Source organism: Prosopis cineraria, unplaced genomic scaffold, assembly GCF_029017545.1.
Source record: "Prosopis cineraria cultivar Desert tree isolate PC_DT_omini unplaced genomic scaffold, ASM2901754v1 PC6, whole genome shotgun sequence".
Lineage (NCBI taxonomy): Eukaryota > Viridiplantae > Streptophyta > Magnoliopsida > Fabales > Fabaceae > Prosopis > Prosopis cineraria.
Window position 1 is genome coordinate 4,009,276 of NW_026555337.1, and position 17,142 is coordinate 4,026,417.

The following is a 17,142-nucleotide window of genomic DNA, read 5'->3' on the forward strand; positions in this document are numbered from 1 at the left end:
AGTGTTCTGTGTTTAATGTTCTATGTGTTTGGTAATGTTAGGGATGACATTACACCAAAACCATATTAGCCTTATTTATTCATCAAGATCAAGCGATTAAGTGAATGAGTGAAGAATTGAAGATTGCAGAAGTAAAGGCACGCACTAAGAACGCCAAGGTCTGAACATAGGAACAAAGAGGTAGTTACAGTCAATCACACATGGAAACTTGCTTAGGCAAGGACGACGATAAGCAAAGGTGACTACAGCACCAGCATGAGTTGATGATGAAAAAGGAGTATGGATTTTGGGATTTTGTTTTTGTCTAAAGCTATAAACTGAAGCTAAAGCGAGAAGAAAGAGAAAAATAAGGGGAAGGAGTCTATTTTATTAGGGGGAAAAAAGAAGAGCCAAAAATAAAACAATGAGCATAAAATATGCCATATTTTTTATGTGGGTCATAAAATTTAGGAATAGAAAAATAATAAAAAATTTAAATGATAAAAGGGAGTAATATTATGAATCATGAGGGTAATTAATATTGTAACATCCCAATTTAAATTTTAATAGTTAATTTGGGTTAATAGAAATTTTGAAAAATATTTAGAGGTAAGCAAATTAGTAGAAAATAATTATTAAATTTAATTTAGGATATAATTCTAAATTAAATTAAAAAATTAAAAAAATAAATAAATAAAATATTATTAAATTATTATTATTATTATAAAAAGAAAGAAAGAGAAAAGGTATGAGAAAGAGGAAGGAAAGAAGGAAGAAAATGCGATCAGCTTTCGGTGCAATGATTATGTATAAAATAATAAAAAAAAGAAGAAGAAGAGAGAGGAAAGAGGAAAATAATTAAAAAAAATTGTGGGACCCACATTCATTTTTTAAAAACCACCGTTCTCTTCTCATTTTTCCTTCATTTCTCTTCTCTTTCGTGTGCGATCAGAGAGAGCGACTGAGCCAAGTTCACCGGTGCTGGGTTTTAAGGTAAGAGTTTTTAATAGGATATTTAGGGTGTGATTTTAAGCTTTTCAAGACTAAGTAAATGTTCTAAAAATTTTTTTAATCATCCTTCTTCTTTGGTTTCTGAGTTTGTAGTGGTAGAAAATTTAAGATCTGGAAGAGGGATAAATTTATGTTGAATAAATATGGTTTTTGAGGTTGTCGGTAGTATAATAAATGTTCTAGAATATAAATTTATTGATGATCCTTGAATTTGTGGCTTATGGATCAAATTCTAAACTAGATCTGAAAATATATGTTGATTTATTGAGGTTTAGATGATTATTTGGGATGAGAAATGAATTATTATGGTTATAGGATTATGATTCTAAGCTAGAGACTCAATTTTTAATTTTTGGTATTTTAGGTATGAATTTATGAAATAAAAAGAAAATTTTGATAATAGAAATTAGTTTAGAAGTTGATTTTTAGATTATTAATGTTTATTGATAATGAAAAGAGGAGTTAAAAATTTTACTTAATAGTATTAACTATAGATTTGTATTAAGATTGAGATTAGAAATTATGTTATATTTTTAATTCTATTATTAGAATTATTTTATTAGTTTCAAAAATTGAAACTAATATTTATAAATAATATGTTATTTGTAGATTGTATTACTGGTGAAGATTGTGGTGAGAGAGAAATTTTAAGGAATAATTTATTGAAAAAGCCACAAGGTAACCATGCTTTTAATTTGTGATTAGTGTTACTTCATGTTAATTGGATGATTATTGAGAAAATTATGAATTTTGTAATATTATATAATTGTGCAATATTATTATGAATTTGTTTGATTATTGTGGGAGGTGTTGGGAGACTTGCTATTGTTGTTGTATTTATGTGTTACGTGGTATGTCCCTATTAGAGTTCAATAGGTGGTTTGTAAGGGCTCGGGTTAATCTACCTTTGGCCGGGTAATTTAGCACCGAGTGAGGGCTACGGCTCGAGGTTAATGGAGGGATATAAGGATGGTTGTTTGTGTGTATTGTAATATTTTTATATTTGTTGGAATTATATTATTTTTAATTATCACTTAGTAAGCACACACTTAACTGTTTGTATACACTATAATAAATTGGCTTTAGTTACTGAGACTTTTGAGTCTCATTATGTGGTTAACAATTTTCAGGAGAAGAGCCACGAGTGACACGTAGAGGAGTCCCAGAGGCTTAGTGGTATAGATCCACTGTCTCTTTTGGGTATTTAATTTATGATTTATAATGTGTTATATTGCCAATATTAGGGCTTTTTGTTTATTGTCAATTATATGAATATATAAATGTAATCATGCCTTTCAAACTATTTCTATTTTTAGTACAATTTGGATGACTGTAATTTTAATATTTGGTTTACTTTGGATTAGTTAAAATGGTATGATTATAAGGCCAAATAACTGGTTTGTGTTGAAAATTGACTAAATTGCTTATTTTACTTGTTGGGAGTATAAGGATGGACAAATGTGATTTAGCCTAATGGCATGTGGGAGGTAAAAATTTATTTGAAATGTTATAGTGTATAAGTTGAAGCCAATTATAAAATATTTTATATTTGAAATTATTGATATAGGAATGTGTTGGGTGGCTGTAACCCAACTATGGTTGAGTTAAATTATTTTTTTAAAAAAAAAATGGTGTGTTACAAATACTTATATAATGAGAACATAGGATAAAAAATACTTTTTAAGTAAGGGCAATTGCCCCCTTTACTCAATAAGTAGGTATGTCCTTGGATAGAAAGAAGGTTGGAGTTGTCAAAGACAAGAATTGAAGACCCAGAGAAGTAATTAGAGCTGTTGAAGCCAAGACATCATTGTCATCATCAAAGTGGGGAAATAATTAGTTTTGGTTTCAAGGTTGATTTCATCTATCGCCGTACCAACTCGTCATTGTCATCAAAGTTGGTTTTAGGTTCAATTTCTATCTTTCTACAAGTTTTGGCTCTCTAAATCTTCAAGGCGGGAAGAAGGTGAAGATGAAGGAGAGAAATCTTTAACAAAGATCAAATGAGCTGGAGAAGAGGTTATTGCCATCGCGATAGATGAAGGAGATTGCTATCACTGTTGGCGTCGATGAAGGAGATGGAGAAGAGGTTGTCGTCGTCATTGAATTTGGCCAAGTCAATCATCAAAAGGGTATGAGACAAGAGGGGGGAAGTCGAATATAAAGAAGATTGAGAGGGAGGGTAAAAAATAAAAAATGAATCATGAAATTAAGAAACTAAATTTTTATTATGAAAACGATTTCCACCAATTTTGGTGGAATTAGAATTGAAAAAAAATTTCAATTCTACCATACTAAATAAACACTTTTTCAATTTCAATTATTTTTCCATATCTATCTCTCCCATTTTTGTCAAACCAGACAAGTCCTTGATATTTCTAATTCGCACCCTAACTTTTTGGTTTCTACCCATTTATTTGTAGAGTTTACAAATAGGGTCCCTATGGTGTCCACATCAGCAGCAAACGATGCTGATGTGGAAGTAAATGTAAATGCCTGGCAAGTTTCCCTTATTGACAACGAGACATTAGTCACTGGCAGTTGCAACTGCTCTTTCAAGGTTGAGATTGTAAGGCGTATGTGTTCTCAATAATTGCTGGATAAGTGTCTTGATTCAATAAAATAGGATGTTTAATTATTTTCCTATTTAGTTATTAAGATATATTTCATACAAGTTACATTCACACACACATACAAACATATGAAAATGAATGTTATTTCATTGAAATATTATTTTTAGAACTGCAAATTAGAACTGGACTAGCCCTTGAAAGGCTGGGCCTAAACGAATAAGCTTCGTTAAGCCTAATTATATCTTAAGATTTTATTTTGCAAAGCTCAACTTTAGTCCTTAAGGCCAAAGGGTCGGCCTTATGAGTCTTGACCCTAATTTTCAATTTAACAACCTAAAAAACAGAATTGTAATCTAAAAAAATTATTACACATAAAATTAAATTATGGAAAATAAATTTAATTAAATTTATATGATAACAAATATGTAAAAAGTTTAACATCCAAGTTTGTTAAGGGGTGGCCAGCTAGCCACAAATCATGTGTGAAGTGAAAGCGGGTAAGGGTAACAAGACAAGGCAAGTGAAGTGGTGGCTTGGCTATCGAAGTCGATGAGGATTACTAATGAGTCTAGGGTTTTAGTTAGTCTTTTAATTTTTTTTACCTAAAATTTAGCCCTTTTATTTTTGGAAGAATAACAGAGAGGTCTTAAAAGAATCAATTAATTCAAATTAGGTTTCAAGTGCTAAATTTTAGGAATTTACAATTCAATAGCTCAATATTGCAACTCTTTTGTGATGAATTTGTAACCTATATTTCAAATTTTAATAGAAAAAAAATTTTTTATTTTTCAATTATGTTAAAATTTGAAAAACAGTTGCAAATTCATCACAATACAATTGAAAAATTGAAAAATTGAGTTGCAAATTTTTGGAGTTTAGCACTTAAGACCTAACTTGAATTAATTGATTATTTTGAGACCTTTTTGTTATTCTCCTTTATTTTTAGACCCATTAAGGCGAGCCCTTTTAAGTACGAATTATCATTTTTATCCTAAAGTAATGATCCAACCTTTGTTGTTTTCAGGCTTAAAAGAATCAACTCAATAAGCTCAACCCTAGTTATTGGCTCTAATTATTTTTATTGAAATATGTATCTCTTTGAAAAGTATAGATGATTTTTATAATGATTATTTTAAAAAATCATAAATTTCTGATTTTGAAAACTTGAGACAAATAAATGGAAATTAAAATAAGTTGTGAAAGAACCGTTTTTATTGTCTTTTATGCAAATAAAATCGAATAATTTGATTTCTTTTATGAAGAGGCTCTTTTTGAAACCCTCTCAGAGGAGATAGCAAGAATAGGGCCTGATTGTAGATGTTATAATACAAGCACACTTTTTACAACTCATACTTTCATAAAATAATAAGGATAGGAGGATAAGAGTTACTAACACAAATATATTCTGGGGGACACACACACACATAACGCAAAACTGAATGATACATCCGGTGCACATTGTATACGTACTGTAACTTCATTTCCACTGAGAAACGAAGAGAAAGTGGAGAAAAGCACTCGGAATAAAGGATCACACATCGAAACATCATAATTCACAACTTTGTCTTTGGGTTTTAGGTTCTTTTTGGTTGTGTTCTGTTTCATTATTTCTTGATATTTATGGACCAACCACATCACTTGCTAACAAAGAAAATGACATGATATCTGTAGTTAACTATATTATTTTTTTAAAAAAATCTGGTCTCACAGACACACACACACACACACACACACAAACACTCTATCATGAATTAAATTTCAACTATCAACAAGTTTTGGCTTGATATATATAGCATCTCTAAAGTTGAAGAATCTATAAGTAAATATCAGTCCAAGACAATTAACCAGCAAGAAAGAAAATAAATTTTGGTGAACAGTGGCCATGTCATGTTCTCGTGCAAGATTTTGCTTGCTCTTTCCTCCAAAAAAAAAAAAATCTCGTGAAGACATTTTTCATCCTTCTACTCCTAACAAAATTGAAATATGCAGATTTTTAAATGGAAGTTTTAAAGTTTAATGGTTTGAGCATTTAATTCTTTTTTCCCCCGGGACAATTGCTGTCATGTTATGTGATGGTATTTGTAGCTGTATCAGTGCATCATCATCTTCCGGGAAGTGGGAACTCTTTACCTTATGCCTTTTCCATCGAATCATATTCTTTGATTTCTTTCTCAATTTTGATATCTACATATCATGGAATTTGAGCAAGTCTTTTAAATCATCCTATCAGACCTAACATGGTCTTATTGGCAAAATTATCATAATCATATATATAGTAAATTTTCAAAAAAAGAAAAAGACAACTGGTTGATAATTTTAAAAAAAGCCGTGAAGACTAGGACAAAAGGACCCTGCTTCCAACCATCAGAAACAAAGTGGGAAGAAGCAAGTGGAAAAAAGTACTGGAATCATCCAAATGAAGAGACAGCTAGACAAGAATCACAATGGAGAGCAGTGCAAATGTCAACTAGGTCACTTCCCAGCAGCATGATGGGTGAAAAGTAGAAGGCAAACCCAAATCTTGTGAGAACATAAAACAATCTATAAAAAAAGAAATTCCCCTCAAAAAGATAGCAGTTTTACTACTATTACCGAGATGACAGTCATGAGTCACAATAATGAATTCTTTAAGAGCATCTGATAACATCAAGTAAAAGGATGGGTGGGGATGTGAGAATCCATTTTTTGTGGCTTTCGAAGAAAAAGAATAACCGTATTCTTTTCTTGAGAATATGACCTATGGGCTTTAGTCTGAGTTAAGATTCTCATTCTTATTCCCCAGAATCTTTGAAACTTTCATTTTCTCTGCTTTTATTTTCTCTCTTCTTTTCCCCGTGAGAATAGCATTCCGTGGTCATTTCTCCCTTGGCATTTCATCCAATGCCATCACGGTAACAACAAAATCACGGTCTCGTGGTTGAGGCCGATGATCATGCGGTGTATGATTGGCCGTATGGCCTTAAGATCGAATCTTACTTGAGTTAATTTTTTTTGGAGCAAGGCTACAATGAATTTCATTTTCTTTCCAACACTTGGGGGGAAAAAGCAGGTAAAATGCAACCACTTACTGTCCCAGCGAACGGTTTGGCTCATAACTGATCACTACTAGTCTTCATTAGAGTTGAAAATGCGGGCGAGTTCGGTCCTTAAAGACCTGAGTCTTAAAGCCCGGTTTTTTATTTTTAGCCTTATTTCTCAAACCCAACCGGCTCAGAGTTAAGCCCGTAAGTCTTTTTTTAAAAAATAAAAAAATTTAAAATAAAATTAAACATTATAAATTAATTGAAATATTTTAAAATTAAAAAAATCAAAATCCTAACAATTTTTTAGAAATTAAGCAACACATTTTTCAGAAATTTTATACTATACACTAATATTTATTAAATTATATTAAATCAATTTTAAAATAAATTAAAATTAATAATAATATAATGTGTGTAGGATCAGGTGAGCAGGTCATTAGCTTCAAACACGTGTTCCACCAATAATAATAATAATAATAATAATATAACAAGCTTGAAGGGCTGTCCGGACCCGAGCCTTTTTTTGCAGGGCTTATTAGAACCAAGCTCTTAAGCTCGATTACTTTTTAAAAAAATTATTTTCAAAGCCCGAATCCTTATTTAAATAGGGCCTCTAAGCTCGGCCCTTCAGACCCGACCCTTATTCCTGACTTTAGTTTTCAAGTTGATTATATGTATGCCCTTCTGTGCTGCTCATTGGAAGTTCTTCTCGCACTTAAAAGTGAATCAATCTATGATAATATAAAAAAGAAAGAAATTTAAGTACCAACAAGAATTAAAAAAAAAAAAAAGTCCACTGGCATTGGTGGGACATCCACCATATTGAAGAAGGTAAAGGAAGACGGATGAATTGGATACTACTATTCACAAAAGCTAAGTAATCCACTGTACAAAGGCAGGCTCATGAAAGGAGCATAAGACTTGAAAGTAATAAGGACAGATTTAAAGCATCAACTGAAGATGACTGCCAATATGGGAAAGATGGTCCAATAGAAACTTGACATGAAAGACGCGGAACAAAGTAATTCTACGTATCACAGCTTTACAATTTCTAGAAATGACGAACAACTCCAAACAGCACCAAATCATTCTCTGAGCTGAAAAAACAAGTATGTGAAAGATTTAGAAACTGAATGGTTAATTATGGCTGCATAAAAACACCAAGACATCATCGATACTGCTAAGTGCAGAACCCCTAATTGGACGGTCAACGATGATATGAAAGTAAACAAGCAATGCTAGACTAAGACTTCTTCAATTGGTAGATGCAATAGGGAAAAGTAGGCCTAAAGTTAATTCCCTTTATCCTCTTCCATTCCCATCCTCTGTGTTAGCAAGTGATAATACATCTTAAATATAACTTAAATGACTTGTACGTCCTGAGCTGAAATGCTTATAAAAGAGAAGGGTTTGTTATTCGCTTTTAAAATCTTGTAGGGGATTAAATATTATCAATGATAGCATCTCCAAATTATGTTTTCTTCCTGATCACTAGCAATAGCCTGTTTCATGCTTCATGTTTACCATTATCATGACGACATCAGACCTAATATACCACATATTTTTGCAGCACCAAACTAATGCTAGACATCTGATGGCTAGAGTAGGTAATTTCCTTATAGGATCAAATGACAAATTCTTTAAGCTGTCATGATAGGTTTCTCATACCGTGATACAGAGAATTTGCCATGTGGCTATATTAAGTCCACTTGAGGGATGGGAGAGTACCAAATCAATCCTCTTGCCCAAATTATTCCAATCCACATGACAGAAGACTACTTAGGAACTCAGCTTTAACTTTACCCACAGATTCCCTATGGCCACATTAAATATTCCAAAAATCAGAATCAAGAACAAGAACAAGGAGAAGTGATGTGAAGATACTGTTCAAGGAATCTTCAGTTAATTTCTTTCCATGATTATTAAGTTATCTATGAATAATAAATGTTTGTCTTACAGATCTCTTTATTACCTGATGAATAGGTACCGGCATATCAGATACAGTCTATGAATAAGCTGCTACTTTTTTATATCAGTGTCCAACAAGTGGTCTGGTCTTTTATGACATATACATGTAATCCAACTTATTCTGCATTAGCTGGTGATCATTATATAATATTCCTGATGTTTTGATCATCCAGTACTTCATTACTTCCTATTATTGTAAAAGTAATCTCTCCTATTTAAATAATGAAGACATGCATGCAGTGTACACATGCATTGCTTGTGGGATGCGTTGGTCTTAAAACTGAATCAGATTCTGATACGATTTTTAAATGGCTTAGCATGGCATATGCTATGCACTTATTGTTCCCGTATGCACAGCTCTACATACACTAATTCATCCATTGCCCACCACTCTCACATGCAGTTGTTTGGACAACTTCATCTTTTTTTTTTTTTTTGAGTAAAAGGGAATTCATTAAGAAAACTGTACAGAAACAAAAGGCAAAAGCCAATTACATCAAAAGCTTAAAAGTGGGAAAAACTCTAAGAGTGTGATCTACCAAATGGACAACTTCATCTTTTATCATTTAGGTCCATATACACGATTATGTTTTCTATGAGTATGATTTTAGTAAAAGTTCTGTCAAGAACCACTTTAACTCAAAAGCTTAAATTGTCAAATAAAAGCCTATGAATGGTTTTATTATAAGATCTAACCTGCTGTCAAAATTCCTTCAGGCTTACTTAAGAGGAAAAGAAAAGACAAGGATTGAACTCTAAATCATTTGATCATGAAACTCAAGGATCAAACTTCAAATTATTTGGTCAGAGAAACTCTAAATACCAAGCCATTTACTTCTTTGACTTAAAAGTTTAAGCTGTTAAGTGAAGGACAAAGAACGGTTTTATTATAATTTGCAACAAGTTCAAGCGGATAAGAACAATGCAAGAAATTGAAAAGCTGATCACAGACGGAAAAATGTATGGATTCATAAATGAGAATCTACTTCATTAACCAAGGTACAAAGTCAAGGGGCAGAGGCAAGTGGTCCTTTGCTGTAGTACTGTATTTAACCAAATGCAAGTATAGAAGAAAGTACAATCCCCGCTTTCTCTTTATAATCAGGTCCCACCTTCTTAGGATTCTAGAGGATGGGTCCTGCGTTTTTGTGCCAAACAAAGAATGAATAATCTAGGGCCCATCTTTCTCCTATTTTATACGGTGGGGGCTGAATAAGTACCAAACTTATTGAAGCAGACAAAACAGAACGTATTCTTATTCTATTCCTTACCTCCACAAGCAGTCCCATGGGAAGCATCTTCTCAAATTTTTATTTTATATTATTTTATTGTATCATTTTCTTGCATGGGTTGCTGCAGATTTTCAAGATGCTTTAGTCAATGGATTCTTTCTTCCAGGTTCCCATATACAACCAATTAAGACGTTCTTTCATGTCTTACTTTTGCTTCATTTACCGTAGATAACCATTCACTAAAATAAAACCACTTCGTCATACCAACAAAGGGCTAAGTACGTTGAGGACTGATAAAATAACCCCCAAGATCAAATTAAGGAACTCAAGATTTAAGCTCTAACTAACAACTCCATCAGAACCAAAAAAGTTAAAGGATGAGCCATGAAGGCTCTGAGTTGAGAGGGATATTGGCTTCCCCAGAACCAAGTCAGAAAAGGGAGGGGGGGAAATTCGCTTTCAAATTTGGGAATATGATTCCTACTTTAGTCTAGCAAACGAATAAGAATGTCAGTGGGTTAAAATTTGAAGGATCGATTCTGGAACCTAATGCAAGGTCTGAGGTGTTTAGGAAGTTTGCACTTGCAGTCTGAGAATGGAAAATGGAACTAAGAAAACAGGGCCCACGCAAGTTAGCAAAAGTAGGAAGGAATAATATCTGTATTTCTCAGGTCACCACACACAAAGGATTAAGTTTGGTTTTCAATTGGTTCTATCCAAGATTCCATGCGTTACTTACTAACTCCCTCACCATCTCTCAGATATAAATATCAGTTTGACATATGGGAAGAAAAGAAATAAGACAATCACAACAAATTGTAAGAAGTTTAACTTGTTTGTCAGACCAAGCAATAAGAGTTGAAGATAGAGCATCATCAAGTTCCACTTCCACCTTCCAGAGTTAGCAAACTGACCCAAAGAATAGAATCATGTACCATCATCACCAACACCAAGGAAAGAACATCCATTCTTCTTCTTCCAGAATGCCAATCTCGGCTGAGAGGCACATGTTCCTTCAAACTGGAAATGGCTCTGGTGATTCTGGACTCGTCCTCTCTACTGATGCTAAGCCCAGATTGAAATGGACAGCAGATCTTCATGCCAGGTTTATAGAAGCGGTCAATCAGCTAGGTGGAGCTGACAGTGAGTACTTACAATCTTCTTGTGAATCATCAAAATAATATAATATCCTGTAGAATTTTTTATTTACTGATGCATAGTACAATCCTTTTCCCTGCAGAAGCAACTCCGAAGACAGTAATGAAACTCATGGGAATTCCAGGGCTTACTTTGTATCATCTAAAGAGCCATCTTCAGGTAATAATATTGAGGTCTGAATTATATATATATATATATATATTTTAATTGCAAGATTGTCAATTTAGATCTACCATCTCAAATGCATGCATTTTTTTACCAGTCATTGAGTGGTATCTTAGTCTCACTCTTCTCCTCGAGAAAGTGCACTCACAGCTAATCAATTCTAGCTCATGCTAACCAAAATCTCCACTTACAGAATGCTTGGCTTTTTAAAATATCATTGTGTGTGTGTGTGTGTGTTTGGCCGACATTATATATAGATATATATATTATATTGAATCGTAAAGCTGTCGAAAAACAAAAATACAATATTGCAAATTAAGGAGGTTGGCATCCCTTTTTTTCTCCCCTGCCCTCTATCCATACATGAAGTTTGGAAACTACCATCTTTTTCCAACTTCATTTTAGGTAACTAACTCAAACATTTCAGAAAGTGATTACATCTATATCACAGATCACATTGAAGAAATAAATTGTGTATATAAACTATGTATAAAACATTATCATATCCGTGATTCACCATAATGTGTCATATTCTCACAGATGCTTCATATTTGGTCACGAAATTACATGTATGGAATATTTTGTATAGTGTTGCTAATCGAATTGCCATTTTAATGCCAATTTCATATATTTTGTATAATCTGCACTTATCCTATTAACTTCTTTTTCGCCTTAAGTCATACGGCGTAAAATCCACATAACAACTGCTGATCTCTTCCTTTTTATTCATCTTCAGAAGTATAGATTGAGCAAGAATCTGCATGGACAAAGTAACAACGTGACACACAAAATCAGTAAGAGAACAATCTCTTCCGCTTATCAATTTGATGACAAGCAAATTATGAACAACGAAGCTTCGTTGATGACGAACAAACTTATCTTACCAGCAACTAATGCAGGTGCAGCAACGGCAGAAAGACTTTCTGAAACAAGTGGAACACATATGAATAATTTAAGCCTCGGGCCACAAGCTAACAAGTAAGAAAATTTCATCATTTTCACATGCTCCTTCGTAAAATTAGAAATTTAATCATTTTATTGGGTTCTAACAAATCCATTGCTCTTTTCCCAGAGATTTACACATAAGCGAGGCCCTGCAGATGCAGATTGAGGTGCAGAGAAGGCTAAATGAACAACTTGAGGTGCGAGTCACTGCCATCATGCATGGGCTTTTTTCCTTTTCTTTGTTCCATTAAAGCTCTAAACTAAAAGTTCTACTCACTTTGTCAAATCAATTCGTTGGCGCATATGGTTTTTCACTTAATTTTGAATTTCATTCCTACACTTTTTTGAAAGTGTATAATTGAGTTGTTACTGCCCATAGGCTTATTTTATGAAGAAGCTTCCTACAAGATTACTTTATATGGGGATTGCCAACTGACACATGCTATTTAACAAAGATGACATCACAAATTACATAAGACAATTAAATCTGCTATCTAGTTTATCCCTTTTGTTGATATGAATAATATGCATGACACATAATTAAACATGTAAACAGAACACAAAAACATGCTAATGGTTTAATCGCAGAGATCAAATTATAAGAAATAAAATTTCATATTTTTGAATTATAATTATCAAATTCAAAATTAGGTGAAGTGGCCGATGGAATTATAATTTATCATTGTTCCTTGTTTTATACAGTCCCAAAGTTTCTTCGGCTTTGAAAAACTCTGACAAAATCATTCTGAACCCATCCAGGTGCAGAGACACTTGCAGCTTCGCATAGAGGCCCAAGGGAAATACCTGCAGGCTGTGCTTGAGAAAGCTCAAGAAACACTTGGTAGACAGAATTTGGGGGTAGTGGGACTTGAAGCAGCCAAAGTTCAACTCTCAGAACTTGTGTCCAAAGTATCCTCTCAGTGCTTGAGTTCTGCCTTTTCAGAACTGAAGGAACTACAAGGATTCTGCCCACAGCAAACACAAAACAACCAGCCAACCGACTGCTCAATGGACAGCTGCCTCACATCCTGCGATGGATCTCAAAAGGATCAAGAAATACAAAATGCAGGGATGGGCTTACGATCCTTCAATGGACATTCATTCATGGAAAGAAAGGGAGCCATGGAAGCACCCATCTTAAGGAACTCTGAACTCAAGTGGTGTGATGAAGTGAAAAGGAACAGCACCTTTCTGAGCAATTCTTTGGGTAAGAGTGCGGAAAGAAGAGGTTACGCTGCCGAAAGAAGTCCCAGCGACTTATCTATGAGCATCGGACTTGAACGAGAAACCGAGAATAACGGAAGCAGCATGTATCCTGAGAGACTAATGATGGGGAGAGAGTCAGGTGGTGAGTTCCAACACCGAAACGCAAGTAAACAAGAATCAATAAAACCACTGGAAGAAAAGGTACCTCAGGAGTATAGATTGCCTTACTTCGCAACATCAAGACTGGACCTCAACACCCGTGAAGAAACCGATGCTGCGGTGAGCTGCAAACAACTGGATTTGAATGGACTCAGCTGGAGCTGAAAAACATTGGAATAGAAATCCATGTATTGATTCTTACAGTGCGAGCCACCTGCTCTTTGCTTCAGTCCAAGCGTTGAACAGTTGAAATATGAGTTATTTTTAGCATAGTATTTAAAAATAAGTTGCAACAACAAAGACTAATATCGATCAATTTGAAATTAATCGTTAAAAATGGAGATGCCCCAAAGGTTATTCGCAAAAGTTCATAACATTCGACCATGACATTTTAACATGCATGTGATATGCGATATTCTTGTGCGCAAACTTGAAATCGAAATGACACTATTAATCAAGGAAATCAATTTGGTTTGATCTGCATCTAACCAGTTGGAACTATAGTGTTTGGCAACAAGTGTGGAAAAAGTCAGAAAGAAATAGGCTCTTGCCATTAACATTAATTAAGCGTAGTTGGAAACGGCAATTCGAATTAAAGGAAAAGAGATTATACATTTTGCGCTGATCAAGAGGTTCATATGATAAAGGTAATCCTCCGTCAAAATATGACTAATTTGCCTTGTGCTATGTTTGGCAAGAGAGAAAAATGAGGAGGAAAAAAAAGTAGAGAGAGAACAATATTTCTTTCTGCTTAACTACAAAGAAAAAAGTAAGAGAAAAATATGTGGGATCCATATGTTTTTACTCTAACTTTTCTCTCTAAGTATGAGAAGATTTTGGAGAGAAAATTTTATTTTAAATTTATTCACTAAATTTTTTATTGCTACCTTTTACTTCTCTCTATTTTTATCATGATATTTGTAGTATAGTTACATTTTAATAAGGAATTTTTGTTAAATAAGCAGTATATTTAATTTTTAGATTAATTAGACAAATGCTAATTCTAAATTTTCAGATTAATTTTTAATTAAATACCTTATATTTATTAAATTCTTATATATTTAATAATTTAATACATAAAATTTTAAATTGGACAAATATTTTTTTGTCATTATTGGATAAAATAATTTTTAATTGTGCTTTTGTTCAATCAATAATAGATGATAAAATATTAAATTTTATTATATAAATATTTTTATAAGTAATAAGGTTATTATTGTCCATATATATAAAATTAATAACTTTTTTCTTTTCCTTGTTTTCTTTCGCTCAGCCAACTACAATAAAAAAAAAAATTGTACCTCTCCATTTTTCTCTTCTCTTGATTTTCTCTTCACTCATTTTCTCTCTTTCCTATTTTCCTCCGGAAGCCAAACAATGCATTAACCATAAATACATTGATGCATACTTTTAATGCATTTATTGTATTAAAAATATCTGCTGCCTATTCTCATTCTAGTCCTTAACCTTGTCTTTCCCATCAGAAATCAATTTGGATGTAGTGTCTGTTTGTTGTGACATGTTTTATGTTTATATATATTTGATTAATTTACTTTGTTAATCTCTAATGGACCAGTTTTATTTTTTAAAAAAAAAATCTCTTTGGACAAGTTAGGTCTAATATAAAACGTAGATTAAATTTACAATATATTGTACACATTTAGACATGAAATAAACATCTCACTTTCAATTTTCAAATGATAAAAAGAGTGAAATTTGTGAATAATGATGACCAAACGGATAAACTATTTAGAAAGAAGAATCAAGCTTGAAAAGTTCTTGAACATTTCTAAAGTTCACTTCATTTTTAAATGTCTTTAAGAATTCAATACTAGGTTGTTTTTTTAAAAAAAAAATATTTTAGGAAAAATTTCAACTGAGAACCACGGATATGATATATTTTTAAATTAGGTTGAGCACAATATGAAATTACATTGATGTTAGGTTTGAATTAAAATAAAATTCTAAAACAAAATGACTAGAATATCCTCCATCCAGTGTGTATGTTAACAATAATTTATAAAATCAAGTACACTATTTATTAAAAAAAATTAATTTAATGTGCTTGTTAATTTCATTAAATTACTTGTTATGTATAATACATTACAACTAATCTAGTTACTGATTCTTCAAGGGACTTGTTATTCCTCAACTTAACTTGCTGGGATCAAGAATTCTTCGTCCATCTTTTATAATATTTTATCCATTCAGTTGATTTTTAAGAATCTTTTAAGAAAAATAGTTAAAAAAAAAATAAAGGTGAAAAAATGACGTGCGATGACAGTGGCCGCCCACCTCACAAATGAAAAAAACCCCAAAGAGGGTACAGAAGATCCGGGAAACGTCAGAGGTAAACCACACAAATGGTGTCTCCAAGACCAGCGCGAGACGTAGAGACGTCGCATGCCATACAAACGCTATTTACATGTTACCATGACGTGTGCTCTTAAACCCCCACTCGTTCTCTTCTCCTTCCCCTCTCATAAATCTCTCCCCTCCTCCATCTCTGCTCTCCATCTCTCTCGCCTCACCGTCAATGGAAGATTCAAGATCTGCCAGCAGCAGGAATCCCACTCCACCGCCCGCAGCTAGGAAGCCGAATGACTCGTCCGCGAGCTCTTTTGAAGAAGACGAGGGTCGCGAGAGGCTCAAGAGGCACAGAGACGATGTAGCCGGGAAGGTGAAGATTCCGGATAAATGGGGGCAGGAGCAGATGATGAAGGACTGGATCGAGTTTTCCACTTTCGATGCCCTCCTGGGTTCTCACAGGATGATTATTGCAGCTCGCGATGCGCTTATCGCCGATGCAAGGAAAGCCAAGTCTCCCAGATTAAGTATACACAGCAGTTGCTAATTAATTTCAGTACTTTCATTTCTCTGTACTTTCCATCCCCATCTATCACCGCAGTCTCTGGATTCTCTCTTCTTATATTCTGTTCCCATCCTTCCTGTCGTTCGTCGCAAGAATAAGGGGAAAGACGTGAACGAGAACACGTGCATAGTTACTATATATGATCCATGAGTAGAATTTAATCTAAGAACAATATGAGTTTATTTCTCGATGAAACAGGAATAGGATGCACGCTGAGTAGCCTTTATTGTAGAATTCATGTACTCTTATGAAGTAATCTAGAGTTTTATTCGAAATTTGAACAATTCCCATATTTATATATTTTATGTCTGATAATTTTTAGTCTTGTGCGTTCATTTCTTTTTTTCTTAGTTGGTGCTGTTATGGCAGGATTCATAAGATTTAGTATACGTTAATTAATTAATGTGTTGTTGGGCAAAAAAAAAAATCAATACGTTGTTTATTCAATCGAGTGAGGCATAACTATAGTTGATGTAAATGGTATAGATTGTAAAAGTGACTGGTTGTGAGTTCAAATCCTAACCTTTATCTATGTAACAATTTAATTTAATTAGAAGATGTATGTTCATTGTTTTCAACAGAAGAACTATTTTCTGCTATTAATAGAGCCTTCTCATCATACTTAAAAAAAAAATGCCGAGTGAGTTATCAATGCAAAACTTTGATAACATTCACAAGTTGGCTTCCTAGTGTACTGTATCGAAAATTTTAATGTGATTATGTTCCTTGACCAGAGACAGCCTTCATTAATATATCAAACTTATCAGAACGAGGTTATAGGAGTTAACCTTCGAAAGCATTAATGATTGTTCATTATGTTTTAATATTATCCCTTCTCTTATCATTTTTAT

The 17,142-nt window shown here is 33.3% G+C and overlaps 2 protein-coding genes across 3 annotated transcripts; both read left to right on the top strand.

The window, feature by feature from the left end:
- Nucleotides 1-10,571: 10,571 nt before the first annotated feature.
- LOC129314484 (myb-related protein 2) lies at nt 10,572-13,719 on the top strand. 2 transcript variants are annotated; one of them, XM_054957928.1, is made up of 6 exons: nt 10,572-10,929; nt 11,027-11,103; nt 11,846-11,903; nt 11,997-12,087; nt 12,182-12,251; nt 12,814-13,719. In XM_054957928.1, exons 1-6 carry the CDS (start codon nt 10,716-10,718, stop codon nt 13,582-13,584), a joined length of 1,281 nt encoding a protein of 426 aa, XP_054813903.1. In that variant the 5' UTR covers nt 10,572-10,715; the 3' UTR covers nt 13,585-13,719. The 2 variants fall into 2 exon arrangements, with proteins under 2 accessions (XP_054813903.1, XP_054813904.1); XM_054957929.1 differs by having other exon boundaries at nt 10,573-10,929; nt 12,009-12,087.
- A 2,117-nt stretch (nt 13,720-15,836) lies between these two features.
- Nucleotides 15,837-16,612, top strand: LOC129314652 (protein BIC2-like). The gene has a single exon (XM_054958142.1). It carries the CDS (start codon nt 15,956-15,958, stop codon nt 16,271-16,273), a length of 318 nt encoding a protein of 105 aa, XP_054814117.1. The 5' UTR covers nt 15,837-15,955; the 3' UTR covers nt 16,274-16,612.
- Nucleotides 16,613-17,142: the final 530 nt, after the last annotated feature.

Bases quoted from the DNA above. Each gene is read 5' to 3' on its own strand.
- LOC129314652 (XM_054958142.1), top strand. From the start codon at position 15,956: ATGGAAGATTCAAGATCTGCCAGCAGCAGGAATCCCACTCCACCGCCC.
- LOC129314484 (XM_054957928.1), top strand. From the start codon at position 10,716: ATGTACCATCATCACCAACACCAAGGAAAGAACATCCATTCTTCTTCT. The intron at 10,930-11,026 runs GTGAGTACTTAC...TTTTCCCTGCAG, and splicing joins TCAGCTAGGTGGAGCTGACA to AAGCAACTCCGAAGACAGTA. The intron at 12,252-12,813 runs GTGCGAGTCACT...GAACCCATCCAG, and splicing joins GGCTAAATGAACAACTTGAG to GTGCAGAGACACTTGCAGCT.